Below are 14404 nucleotides of genomic sequence, written 5' to 3'. Positions count from 1 at the left end.
TCATTTTTAATGTGGAAGCAAGTCATCCTCGGTTCCGAGGGACTGCCCAAGAAGGGGAGATTGTTAAATTTACTGGTCAAGGACCAGGAGACTAGTGTCGAGCCTTACATTCTAATGCTTACAATCACTTTAAAAAAAAAATAGATATATACCTCTCTCCTGTAAAATGCCCATGATAAGAACATAAGAACAGGAGTAGGCCATACGGCCCCTCGGGCCTGCTCCGCCATTCAATAGGATCATGGCTGATCCGAATCTAGACTCACGTCCACTTCCCTGCCCTCTCCCCATAACCCCGAATTCCCTTATCTGCTAGGAAACTGTTTATCTCCATTTTAAATTTATTTAATGTTGCAGCTTCCACAGCTCTCTGGGGTAGCAAATTCCATAGATTTACTACCCTCTGAGTGAAGAAGTTTCTCCTCATCTCAGTTTTGAAAGGGCAGCCCCTTATTCTAAGATTATGCCCCCTAGTTCTAGTCTCACCCATCAGTGGAAACATCCTCCCCGCATCCACCCGATCAAGCCCCCTCACAATCTTATATGTTTCGATCAGTCGGAGGACAATGTTGTATTGTAAGGATGTAATGCACATTTATCCTGCAAGGTGGGGCCGTGTGCAATCTGGCCACACTCTAAACAAACATTTGTTTTGTAGTTGGCTCCTTTTGTAGACAATGGGCGGATGACCCCAGCTCTGGTAAACGGCCTCCACCTACACCCAGCTTCCCACGGGACCCATAGCCAACTTCAGTTTGGGCCTCGCCCCGACCTGCAACTTTGGCCCATTACTCTTCTTCTTAGGCAGTCCCTCGGAACCGAGGATGACTTGCTTCCACATGAAAAATGAGTTCTCAGGTGACTGATGAGTCCAATGCGGGACCTACAGTCTCTGTCACAGGTGGGGCAGACGGTGGTTGAAGGGGCGGGTGGGTGGGGTGCTTGGGTTGACGTGCGCTCCTTGCGCTTGGCTTCCGGCGAAGAGACTCGAGGTGTTCAGCGCCTTCCTGGATGCTTCTCCTCCACTTTGTGCGGTCTTGGGCCAGGGATTCCCAGGTGTCGGTGGGGATGTTACACTTTTTCAAGGAGGCTTTGAGGGTGTCCTTGAAGCGTTTCCTCTGCCTACCTGAGGCTCTCTTGCCGTGCCGGAGCTCAGAGTAGAGCGCTTGTTTTGGGAGTCTCGTATCGGGCATGCAGACAATGTGACCTGTCCATCGGAGCTAATCGAGCGTGGTCAAAGCTTCAATGCTGGGGATGTTGGCCTGAGCAAGAACACTGACGTTGGTGCACCTAGCCTGTCAATGGATTTGCAGGATATTGCGGAGGCCGCGTTGGTGGTACCTCTCCAGTGCTTTGAGGTGCCTGCTGTACATGGTCCATGTCTCTGAGGCATACAGCAGGGCGGGTATCACTGCTGCTCTGTAGACCATGAGCTTAGTGCCGGGTTTGAGGTCCTGGTCTTCAAACACTCTCTTCCTCAGGCGACCGAAGACTGCACTGGCACACTGAAGACGGTGTTGGGCTTCGTCGTCGACGTCTGCCCTTGTTGACAGTAGGCTCCCAAGGTATGGAAAGTCGTCCACGTTGTCCACGGCCACGTCGTCAACACCTTCACAAAGCATACGAGAGCATGGGCCTTACACTAAACATCCATAAGACAAAGGTCCTCTACCAACCTGCCCCCGCCACACAGTACAGCCCCCCGATTATCAAAGCCCATTACTACCACCCCAACAAAAGCCCCAATCTCGCCAACCACCTTGCCAGGTGCACATCCTGGCTGTAGCAACCCCACATCCCAACCGGCAGCCCAGCCTTAACCTGGTCGTCAACGCCTCCCCGCACCCAGTCCCGCCTCCCCGCACCCAGTCCCGCCTCCCCGCACCCAGTCCCGCCTGGGTCACATTATGGCCTCAGCTCAGCCCATAAAGCATCGGTATGGAAAATCCACTAACTCGCAATAGAAAATCCAAAACAATTGCATATCTATACAAATAAAAATAAAAAAATATACACATGCAAGAGATTTAGAACTGAGGAAATTTAGGGTAGGCAAAACTTTGCCACAGAAAGTTGTGAGGCCGTGGAATTCACTTCCAGGGTTAGTGGTTGAGGCAGAAACGGTGTCAACATTCAAGATTAGATTGGCTAGGTGGATGAAGGAAAAGGCGTTGAAGGGATAGGGAAACAGGGTGGGTAAATGCGATTGGAACAATGTACCTGTGTGGAGGCTTATTGCCAACACTGTCTGGTTGGGCCGAATGGCCAGTTTCTACTCGAACTTCTATGCATGTGTTAATATATAAACTCTTATTACAACTGCCGTTCAAAGTATAACGTTCAAAAGGAGTTGATGCGCATCATTAGCTGCATCCTCGGCACCACCTCCTCCCCCCCACCCCTCCACCATGAAGCTTCCTTCAGCTGTCCACTTGTGGGGCAAGCACTCAATGATGACTCTGCCCATAAGTCTGTGCGTCTCTACAAAATTGCAGCGTGGCAGTGTCGATGTTCCTGGTTCATAAAAAATGGGCTGAATCATAATTTGGGAATTCATGTAATGGGCATAATTATTGGGTCCAACCCGAATAACAGACGGCTTAATTATTTGCTACAAGTGTGTACCACAAGGAAGCACTGTGCATCTTCAGTAGGCTTATTTAACAAATTGGTACCAACTGGAAAACAAGCAGTTGTACCAAACGCACTTCAATACCGCGTGTGTTATGCTACTTTTAATTTACCATCTCAACCTGCTCCCACCACCAGGAGCAAACCTGCAACGACCGGTACTTTCCTGTTGTGTTATACACCTCAAAATGCACTCTCCAGATAGAACGCAAAATCTATTCATCCTGCGAGGTGTTTCTCACAGTTCAAGAATGCAACAGCAATAATCGAACACATCTACCTTTACTGTAATTTACCAAAATAATCCACCCGCAGTGCAGTTACAGGAAACTTTTTTTTAATCCGGCACGGACGGGACCGACGTGGTGCCGGTTCATCAAAAATTCCGGATAACCGAACGCTATAGTAAAAAACACGGAGCTGAGAGCTCCGTATAAAGCAACAAACCCTGTTGCTTAGCAACAGGTTCAGAACAATGGCCACAAGTTGCAAGCGTCTCTAGCTTAGCAACAGCTGCAGCCACACGCTTGCACAGCAACAGATGGAGGAAGGCAAGTAATAAAAGTTACCTGAACCTACTCCTGAATTTTGCCGGTTAACCGAGATTTCCGGTTATTTAGGTGCCGATAAATCAAAAGTTTCATGAAAATTTCACACACCTATCAATATTATACCCTGCAAATCTCCCAATCTACCCAGCTTCAACTTAGTGAAGGAATTTCAGGGCTTAGGTGGCTGAAGGCATAGCCGCCAATGGCGAGGTGAAGGAAATTGGAGATGGACAAGAGCCAGAGTTGGAGGAACGCAGACTTCTCGGAGGGCTGTAGGTTACAGAGGTAGGGAGGGGCGAGGGCATGGAGGGATTTGAACATGAGAATGAGAAATTTTAAACTGAAGCGTTTGGGTACGGGGAGCCAATGTAGGTCAGCGAGCACAGGGGTCATTGGTGAATGGGACTGGTGCGAGTTAGGACACAGGCAGCAGAGTTTTGGATGAGCTCACGTTTATGGATGGCGGAAGGCCAATCAGGAGAGCCTTGGAATATTCGAGTCTGGGGGTAACAAAAGTATGGATGAGGGTTTCAGCAGCAGACGGGCTGAGTCAGGGGTGGAGACGGGCGATGTCAGAGGTGGAAGCAGGCGGTCTTGGTGATGGAGAGGATACAGGATCGGAAGCTCATCTCAGGGTCAAATAGGAGGCCGAGTTGCAAACAGTGTGGTTCAGCCCGAGACAGTGGTCACAGAGGGGGTTGGAATCGGTGGCTAGGGATGGGAGTTTGTGGCGGGACCGATAACAGTCTTCCCAATGTTTAATTGGAGGAAATGTCGGACAAGCAGAAACAGAAATCAGACAGAAAGATTTATTAGAAACAAGACCACACACACACACACACACACACACACACACACACACACGTAAGTGGGGGGAAAAAGATATTGGCCCAGAAATTCATGTCTCCACAGGTGAGTACGCATGGGGTACTCACCCGTAGGCCCAATGGAAGTGCCGGTTTCGTGCATGCGCAGGAAACCGGCACTTCTGAACCCCTTCTTTCAGGGGAACGGAAGTCACGCGCGTGCGCATCCAACTTACTTTTTTTTTTTTAAAACAGGTTTTCCCGGGAGGGTAAGTCTCCAGAAGTTAGACATGTAAAAAGCAGTCACAAGGCCTGCTTTTTACAAGGTAAGTGGTGAATTAATTAAAATTGAAACATTTTTTCCACAGGTTTATTATTTTTTAAATACTTTAAAGAAAAGTTTATTTTTAGCCCCGTTAGAAAATGTAATTCATTTTTTCAAAAATTTAAATTATTGTTTAAAATAGCTATTTCATGTAATTTATAGTTTATTTTAAAAATGTGATTAAAAAAAATTATTTGAAGATTTAGTGATGTTTTGGGGCTTATAAGTATTTATAGGTTTAACTTATGAAGCATTCCCTGCTACCATTGGCTCTCCATGGCCCACGTGACCCCAGGGGACACATCGAACTAACTGCGCCCCGGGATACGCAAGCACTGCGCGCCGGCAGTTGGGAGAAGGCCCAGGATCGCAATTCCACAGGGGCTCACAGCTCAACGGCCGGCGCGCAAGGTAAGTGCAGGTCGGGGGCTTGCACCCACGGGAAGCCCCCGACCTGAATTTCTGGGCCATTAGGGCAGATCAATAGACAGCTCAGGGTGACTGAATGACTAAGATACAAAGATCAAGGAGTGAGAACACCCACCTAGATCTACTAGTTATATATAAAGCTATTCAATTTTTACTATATATAACAGACCCATTTCTAAAATTGTATATAAATTGAACCCATTTCTATTATTTTATGTAAATCTGTTCCATTTATAACTATCAAACTCCTACTCATTTTTAACATGGTAGGCCGTTTAAAATTACGAAAGGGTTCGATCGGGTAGACGTAGAGAAGATGTTGCCACTTGTGGAGGAGTCCAAAACTAGGGGGCATAATTATAAGATAGTCACTAGTAAATTCAGTAAGGAATTCAGGAAAAACTTCTTTACCCAGAGAGTGGTGAGAATGTGGAGCTCGCATGAAGTAGTCGAGATGAATAGCATAGATGCGTTTAAGGGGAAGCTAGATAAGTACATGAGGGAGAAGGGAATAGAAGGATATGTTGATAGGATGAGACAAAGTAAGGGTGAGATGAGGTAAGGTGGGAGGAGGCTTGTGTGGATTATAAACACTGGCATAGACCTGCTGGGTCGAATGGCCTGTTTCTGCGCTGTAAAGTTCTATGTAGACACCTTTCACCCAGTCATAACATTATTGTATAAAACTCCAATTATAATTGTACAGGAAACTTTCTGGTATCCGGCACGGACGGGACTAAGTTGGTGCCGTCCCATCAAAACGGCCGTATAAACCAGCGCTAATGTTAAAACATATGGAGCTTTTCAGCTCCGTGTGAATCAACAAACCCTGTTGCTTAGCAACAGCTTCAAAACAGTCGGCTGCAGCTTAAAAGCATCTCTGTAGCTAAGCAACAGCTTCAAGTAGACCTTGCAGAGCCTGACTGGGGAAAAAAAAGCAACGAGAAGTAAAAAAATATAGGAAACGGCTCCTGAATTTTGCCGGTAGATAGAGCTTTCCGGACATTTAACCTCCGGTTAAACGAAAGTTTCCTGTATACAGCTCTGGCCCAATAAAACACTGTACATAACACCAAACCATTTACAGCATTATTGTACATATTATACACGACTCCCACCCATTTATAACACGGTTAACAGCTATGACCCCTTTGTCCATGTACATAGCCCTGCCCCATTCAGAATATTACTGTTCACAACTCAAGACATTTATAACATATAACCCACGTGGCTGTATATAACTTACTCCCAACGTATAAATGACCTACTGCATAAAGCTGTAATTCACCACATACATCTTCCTCTCCCCATGAATATAGCTTCCCCAAACCTTGTATAGCTCTCACACGCCCCAATATATACAGCTCTGACCTACCCCTACTGTATCTAGCTGACTCCCTATTGTACAGCGATGACTCCACCACAGTACTGTATGTACAGGTATGACTATCTTACACTGTATATAAAGGTAGGACTCTCCCTTTCACTGGATATACAGGTAGGACTCTCCCTTTCACTGTATATACAGGTAGGACTCTCCCTTTCACTGTATATACAGGTAGGACTCTCCCTTTCACTGGATATACAGGTAGGACTCTCCCTTTCACTGTATATACAGGTAGGACTCTCCCTTTCACTGTATATACAGGTAGGACTCTCCCTTTCACTTTATATACAGGTAGGACTCTCCCTTTCACTGTATATACAGGTAGGACTCTCCCTTTCACTGTATATACAGGTAGGACTCTCCCTTTCACTGTATATACAGGTAGGACTCTCCCTTTCACTGTATATACAGGTAGGACTCTTCCTTTCACTGTATATACAGGTAGGACTCTCCCTTTCACTGTATATACAGGTAGGACTCTCCCTTTCACTGTATATACAGGTAGGACTCTCCCTTTCACTGTATATACAGGTAGGACTCTCCCTTTCACTGTATATACAGGTAGGACTCTTCCTTTCACTGTATATACAGGTAGGACTCTCCCTTTCACTGTATATACAGGTAGGACTCTCCCTTTCACTGTATATACAGGTAGGACTCTCCCTTTCACTGTATATACAGGTAGGACTCTCCCTTTCACTGTATATACAGGTGCCCATCTGCTGCTGAAATCCGCATCCATGCCTTTGTTACCTCTAGACTTGACTATTCCAACGCACGCCTGGCTGGCCTCCCACATTCTACCCTACGTAAACTTGAGGTCATCCAAAACTTGGCTGCCTGTGTCCTAACTCGCACCAAGTCCCGCTCACCCATCACCCCTGTGCTCGCTGACCTACATTGGCTCCCGGTTAAGCAACACCTCGATTTTAAAATTCTCATCCTTGTTTACAAATCACTCCATGGCCTCGCCCCTCCCTATCTCTGTAATCTCCTCCAGCCCCACAACCGCCCAACGAGATATCTGCGCTCCTTTAATTTTGCCCCCTTGAGCATCCCTAATTATAATTGCTCAACCACTGGTGGCCGTGCCTTCTGTTGCATAGGCCCCAAGTTCTGGAATTCCCTCCCTAAACCTCTCCGCCTCTCTACCTCCTTAAAACCTACCTCTTCGACCAAACTTTTGGTCACCTGCCCTAATTCCTCCTTATGTGGCTCGGTGTCAAATTTATTGCCTTCTAATACGCCTGTGAAGCACCTTGGGACGATTTATTACATTAAAGGCGCTATATAAATTCAAGTTGTTGTTGTACGACTCTCCCCGACACCGTACGCACAGGCACGACTCTCCCCGACACTGTACGCACAGGTACGACTCTCCCGGACACTGTACGCACAGGTACGACTCTCCCGGACACTGTACAGGAACAAGGATGTCTTGCTGCAGTTGTACAGGGCCTTGGTGAGGCCGCATCTTGAGTATTGTGTGGAGTTTTGGTCGCCTTATCTGAGAAAGGATATTCTTGCCATGGAGGGAGTGCAGTGAAGATTCACCAGACTGATACCCGAGATGGCAGGAATGACGTATGAGGAGAGATTGGATCGATTGGGCTTATACTCGCTGGAGTTTAGAAGAATAAGAGGGGATCTCATTTAAACTTATAAAATTTTAACAGGACTGGACGCAGGAAGCATGTTCCCGATGGCCGGGGTGTCCAGAACCAGGGGTCACAGTCTAAGGATAAGGGGTAAGCCATTTAACACAAGAGGGGGGGGAGGAATTACTTCACCCAGAGAGTGGTGAACCTGTGGAATTCTCTACCACAGAAGGCAGTAGAGGCCAATTCATTAAATATATTCAAGAAGGAGTTGTATATATTTCTTAAGGCTAAAGTGATCAAGGGATATGGGGAGAAGGCAGGGACAGGGTACTGAATTTGGATGATCAGCCATGATCTCATTGAATGGCGGAGCAGGCTCGAGGGGCCGAATGGCCTACCCCTGCTCCTATCTTCTATGTTTCTATGTAGAGACAGGCACGACTCTCCCCGACACCGTACACACAGGCACGACTCTCCCCGACACCGTACACACAGGCACGACTCTCCCCGACACCGTACACACAGGCGCGACTCTCCCCGACACCGTACACACAGGCGCGACTCTCCCCGACACCGTACACACAGGCGCGACTCTCCCCGACACCGTACACACAGGCACGACTCTCCCCGACACCGTACACACAGGCACGACCCTCCCCGACACCGTACACACAGGCACGACTCTCCCCGACACCGTACACACAGGCACGACTCTCCCCGACACCGTACACACAGGCACGACTCTCCCCGACACCGTACACACAGGCACGACCCTCCCCGACACCGTACACACAGGCGCGACTCTCCCCGACACCGTACACACAGGCGCGACTCTCCCCGACACCGTACACACAGGCGCGACTCTCCCCGACACCGTACACACAGGCACGACTCTCCCCGACACCGTACACACAGGCACGACCCTCCCCGACACCGTACACACAGGCACGACTCTCCCCGACACCGTACACACAGGCACGACCCTCCCCGACACCGTACACACAGGCACGACTCTCCCCGACACCGTACACACAGGCACGACCCTCCCCGACACCGTACACACAGGCGCGACTCTCCCCGACACCGTACACACAGGTGCGACTCTCCCCAACACTCTATACACAGGTACGACTCTCCCCGACACTGTATACACAGTGTGAGAAGTCACAACACCAGGTTATAGTCCAACAGCTTTATTTGAAATCACAAGCTTTCGGAACGCTGCTCCTTCGTCAGGTGAAGTGAAGAGATGCATATAGGCACAGCCTATATAATCAGAGAACAAATATATATGCTGTGCCTATATGCATCTCTTCACTTCACCTGAGGAAGGAGCAGCGCTCCGAAAGCTTGCGATTTCAAATAAAGCTGTTGGACTATAACCTGGTGTTGTGTGACTTCTCACATTTGTCCACCCCAGTCCAACACCGGCATCTCCACATCATGGCCAATACACACAGGTACGACTCTCCCCGACACTGTATACACAACACCAGGTTATAAGCATGTGCACCCCTCCACCCGTCCCTCAGGCTACTCACTGTTGCTGGACTTGAGGTCGCGGTGGATGATCGGCACGATGGCCTCGGCGTGCAGGTAGCGCATGCCGCGGGCAATCTGCACGGCCCAGTTGACGAGGGTGCGGGGCGGGATGCGGCGGCCGGCCAGCGCCCGGTTGAGCGGGCCGCCCTGCGCGTACTCCATCACCAGGCAGAGGTTGGGCTCCTGCAGGCAGACGCCGCGCAGCGCGATGATGTTGCGGTGCCGCAGCATGGCGAAGAGCCGGGCTTCGCGGCGGGCGCTTTCGGCCGTGGCGCCCGCCTCCTCGTCGGGGTCGCGGCGGGCCGCCTTGACGGCCACCGGCTGGCCGCGCCAGCTGCCGCGGTACACCTTGCCGAAGCCGCCCACGCCGATGATCTCCTGCAGGCTGAGCTGGCTGAACTCGATCTCGGTGGCCGGGGCCCGGGCCTGGGCCTCGATTGAGTGGCCGCCGCCGCCGACGACGGCCGTGGGCAGCGGCCGGGTCACGTAGTTGGCCGGGAAGATGCCGACCCGCCCGCCCAGCTTGCCCGTCCACCAGCCCTCGTCGCCCGACACCTTGGCGTCCGTCGACAGCACCTCCAGCACGCCGCCCCGCCGCAGGCTCAGCTCGTCCTCGGCGCTCGCCTCGTAGTCGAAGACCGCCGTCCAGAAGGGCCCGGGGTCCAGGTCCGGCTCGGGCTCCGAGCCCAGGCGGCCCGCCGCCGCAGCCTCCGGGCTGAACAGGGCCTGCAAGGGATCCATGGCAACCGCGGCGCCGGGGGCTCGAGTGCCGCTCATGGGCCCACTGCGAGCGGCTGGGCAGCAGCTGCAGCAGCGGCGGCCGCGTCCAGCCCCACCGCCGCCGCCATCATCATCATCACCACCATCGGCAGCAGCTCGGCCTCCATGGACACGGCCCCTTCCCTCCCCGCCCGCCGGGTGAAAAGGTTCTGGCGCTCTGGGTCTGTGTCTCTGACCCGCGGCCGCTCACTCGCTCACAGCCCCGACCCCCGGGCAGGGCGCTCGCTCGCTGCTGGGCCGCGGGGTTACTGTCGGCCGCAGCCCAGGCCGGCGCCAGTCACCAATCACAGCCGACCGCGGGCGTCAGGCGTCAGGGAGAGGGGAGGAGCAAAGGAAAGAGGAGGAGCAAAGGGGAGGGGGAGAAAGAGGAGGAGCAAAGGGGGGGAGAGAGAGGAGGAGCAAAGGGGGGAGAGAGAGGAGGAGCAAAGGGGAGAGGAGGAGCAAAGGGGGGAGAGAGAGGAGGAGCAAAGGGGAGAGGAGGAGCAAAGGGGGGAGAGAGAGGAGCAAAGGGGGGAGAGACCGGCCTGATTGCCTCCCGCCCTTCCGCGGCCATGTTCGCGCCCGGGTGGCCCTGGAGATGGAGCACGCGGTCTCCGCCGGCACGCTCGAGCAATTTCGTGACCGGTGGGCGCCGCGGGGACTGGAGTGCATAATAGGTCCAAATGACCAAATTTTAATTTAATTAAAAATGAAATTAAAAAAAAATTAAAAAAAGGGGGGAGAGAGATAAGGAGCAAAGGGGAGGGGTAGAGAGAGGAGCAAAGAGGAGGGGGAGAGAGAGGAGGAGCAAAGGGGAGGGAGGGAGGAGCAAAGGGGAGGGAGGGAGGAGCAAAGGGGAGGGAGGAGCAAAGGGGAGGGAGGGAGGGAGGAGCAAAGGGGAGGGAGGGAGGAGCAAAGGGGAGGGAGGAGCAAAGGGGAGGGAGGGAGGAGCAAAGGGGGAGGGAGGGAGGAGCAAAGGGGAGGGAGGGAGGAGCAAAGGGGAGGGAGGGGCAAAGGGGGAGGGAGGGAGGAGCAAAGGGGAGGGAGGGAGGAGCAAAGGGGAGGGAGGGAGGAGCAAAGTGGAGGGAGGAGCAAAGGGGAGGGAGGGAGGAGCAAAGGGGAGGGAGGAGCAAAGGGGAGGGAGGGAGGAGCAAAGGGGAGGGAGGAGCAAAGGGGAGGGAGGGAGGAGCAAAGGGGAGGGAGGAGCAAAGGGGAGGGAGGAGCGGGAGGGAGGAGCAAAGGGGAGGAGGGGCAAAGGGGAGGGAGGGGGCAAAGGGGAGGGAGGGGCAAAGGGGAGGGAGGGAGGGAGGGGCAAAGGGGAGGGAGGGAGGGAGGAGCAAAGGGGAGGGAGGGAGGGAGGAGCAAAGGGGAGGGAGGGAGAGAGGAGCAAAGGGGAGGGAGGGAGGAGCAAAGGGGAGGGAGGAGCAAAGGGGAGGGAGGGAGGGAGGGGAGGAGCAAAGGGGAGGGAGGGAGGGGAGGAGCAAAGGGGAGGGAGGGAGGGGAGGAGCAAAGGGGAGGGAGGGAGGGGAGGAGCAAAGGGGAGGGGAGGAGCAAAGGGGAGGGAGGGGAGGAGCAAAGGGGAGGGAGGGGGAGGAGCAAAGGGGGGAGGAGCAAAGGGGAGGGAGGGGGGGAGGAGCAAAGGGGAGGGAGGGGGGAGGAGCAAAGGGGAGGGAGGGGGAGGAGCAAAGGGGAGGGAGGGGGGAGGAGCAAAGGGGAGGGAGGGGGAGGAGCAAAGGGGAGGGAGGGGGGAGGAGCAAAGGGGAGGGAGGGGGGAGGAGCAAAGGGGAGGGGGAGGAGCAAAGGGGAGGGAGGGGGGAGGAGCAAAGGGGAGGGGGGGAGGAAGGGGGAAGGGGGAGGGGGGGAGGAAGGGGGGGGGGAGGGGGGGGGGAGGGGGAGGGGAGGAAGGGGGAGGGGGGAGGGGAGGGGAGGAAGGGGGAGGGGAGGGGAGGAAGGGGGAGGGGGAGGGGAGGAAAGGGGAGGGGGAGGGGAGGAAAGGGGAGGGGGAGGGGAGGAAAGGGGAGGGGAGGGGGGGAGAGGGGGAGGGGAGGGTAGGAGGGGGGGGGGGAGGAGGGGAGGGGAGGGGGGAGGAGAGGGGGGGAGGGAGGGGGGAGGAGGGGGAGGGAGGGGAGGGGGGAGGAGGGGGAGGGGAGGGGAGGGGGAGGAGGGGGAGGGGAGGGGGGAGGAGGGGGAGGGGAGGGGGGAGGAGGGGAGGGGAGGGGGGGAGGGAGGGGGAGGGGGAGGGGGGGAGGGAGGGGGAGGGGAGGGGGAGGAGGGGAGGGAGGGGGGGGGGAGGAAAGGGGAGGGGGAGGGGGGGAGGAAAGGGGAGGGGGAGGGGGGGGAGGAAAGGGGAGGGGGAGGGGGGGGAGGAAAGGGGAGGGGGAGGGGGGGAGGAAAGGGGAGGGGGAGGGGGGAGGAAAGGGGAGGGGGGGAGGATAGGGGGAGGGGGGGGAGGAAAGGGGAGGGGGGGGAGGAAAGGGGAGGGGGGGAGGAAGGGGAGGGGGAGGGGGGGAGGAAAGGGGGGGGGAGGAAGGGGAGGGGGAGGGGGGGAGAAAGGGGGGGGAGGGGTGGAAAGGGGGGGGAGGAAGGGGAGGGGGGGAAGAGGGGTGGGGGGGTGGTAAGGGGTGGGGAGGGGGGAGGAAAGGGGGGAGGGTGGGGGTGGGGGGGAGGAGGGGGGGTGTTAGGGGGGGGTGGGGGTGAATTGGGTGGGGTGGGGGGTGTTTAGGGTGGGGGTGGGGGGGTGTTTTGGGGTGGGGGTGGGGGGGGTGTTTTGGGGTGGGGGTGGGGGGGTGTTTGGGGTGGGGAGGGGGGTGTTTGGGGTGGGGGTGGGGGGTTTTGGGGTGGGGGGTGTTTGGGTGGGTGTGGGTGTTTGGGTGGGGGTGGGGGTTGGGGTGTGGGGTGGGTGGGGGGTGTTTTGGGGTGGGGTGGGGGGTTTTGGGTGGGGTGGGGGTGTTTGGGTGGGGTTGGGGGGGTGTTTTGGGGTGGGGGGGTGGTTGGGGGGTGTTTTGGGTGGGGGGTGTTTTTGGGGGTGGGGTGGGGTGTTGGGTGGGGTGTTTGTGGGTGGGGGTGTTTTGGTGGGGTGGGTGGGGTGTTTTGGTGGGGTGGGGGTGTTTTGGGGTGGGGTGTTTTGGTGGGGGTGTTTTGGGTGGGGTGGGGGGTGTTTTGGGTGGGGTTGGGGTTGTGGGGGTGGTTTGGTGGGGTGGGGTGTTTTGGGTGGGGGGTGTTTTTGGGGTGGGTGGGGGGTGTTTTGGTGGGTGGGGGTGTTTTGGGGTGGGGTGGGGGGGTTTTTGGGGGTTGGGGGTGGGGTGTTTTGGGTGGGGGTTTTGGGGTGTTGGGTGGGGGGGGTGTTTTGGGTGGGTTTGTGGGGTGTTTGGGGTTGTTTGGGTGGGGGTGTTTTGGTGGGTGGGTGTTTTGGGTGGGGGTTTGTGGTGGGTTTTGGGGGGTTTTGGGTGGGGGGTGTTTTTGTGGTGGGTTGGGGGTGTTTTGGGTGGGGGTTTTGGGGGGTGTTTTGGGTGGGGGTTTTGGGGTGGTGTTTTGTGGGTTGGGGTGTTTGTGGGGTTGTGGGGGTGGTGTTTTGGGGTGGGTGGGTGTTTTGGGTGGGTGGGTTTTGGTGGGTGGGGGTTTTGTGGGTGTTTTGGGTGTTTGGTGGGGGTTTTGTGGGGTGGGTTTTGGTGGTTTTGGTGGTGGGTTGTGTTTTGGGTGGGGGGGGGGTTTTGTGGGTGGGGTGTTTTGGGTGTGGGTTGGTGGGTGGTGGGTGTTTTTGGGTGGGTGGGGGGTGTTTGGGTGGGGGGTGTTTTGGGGTGGTGGGGTGTTTGGGTGGGGTGTTTTGGGGTAGGGGGGTGTTTTGGTTGGGGGTGTTTTGTAAGGGGAGTTTGGGGGTGAAAAAGAGAGGGGGAGAATAGATTGGGGGAGAAATAGAAAAGGATGGGGGTAGAAAGAAGAAGAGGGGAGAAAAAGAGAGAGGGGAGAAAGATAAGAAAAGGGGGAGAGAAAAGAGAGAAAGGGGAGAAAAAGAGATAGGGGAGAAGAAAAAGAGAAGGGGAGAAAAAGAAAGAGAAAGGGAGAAAAAGAAAAGAAGGGGAGAAAAAAGAGAAAGGGAGAAAGAGGGAGAAGAAAAGGGGGAGAAAAAGAAAAGAAAGGGGAGAAAAAAGAGAAGAGAAAGGGAGAAAAAAAGAAAAGAAAAGGGGAGATAGAAAGAAAAGGGGAGAAAAAAGAAAGAAGGGGAGAAAAAAAGAAAAAGAAAAGGTGAGAAAAAGAAAAAGAAAAAGAAAAGGGGGAGAAAAAGAAGGGGAGAAAAAGAAAGAGGGGGAGAAAAAAAGAAAAGAAAAGGGGGGAGAAAAAAGAAAAGAAAAGGGGGAGAAAAAAGAAGAAAAGAT

At 54.4% G+C, this 14404-nt stretch overlaps 1 protein-coding gene across 3 annotated transcripts in view; it reads right to left on the bottom strand.

Annotated features, from left to right (window-relative positions):
* Positions 1-10311, bottom strand: part of map3k21 (mitogen-activated protein kinase kinase kinase 21) — a 95676-nt gene extending 85365 nt beyond the window's left edge. For 2 of the 3 annotated variants that reach the window (XM_085979470.1, XM_085979462.1), the window contains exon 1: positions 9272-10311. In XM_085979470.1, the coding sequence (XP_085835596.1) occupies positions 9272-10049 (778 nt within the window). In that variant the 5' untranslated portion in view covers positions 10050-10311. The remainder of the gene's footprint in view (positions 1-9271) is intronic. The other variant, XR_015075843.1, reaches the window with a different exon arrangement.
* Between the last annotated feature and the right edge of the window lie 4093 nt (positions 10312-14404).

The sequence above is a fragment of the Somniosus microcephalus genome, chromosome 3 (assembly GCF_052327205.1).
Source record: "Somniosus microcephalus isolate GS21.2 chromosome 3, FLI_Smic_1.0, whole genome shotgun sequence".
NCBI lineage: Eukaryota > Metazoa > Chordata > Chondrichthyes > Squaliformes > Somniosidae > Somniosus > Somniosus microcephalus.
The sequence above is the reverse complement of the archived record's forward strand: the minus strand, read 5'-3'. Positions and strand labels throughout refer to the sequence as shown.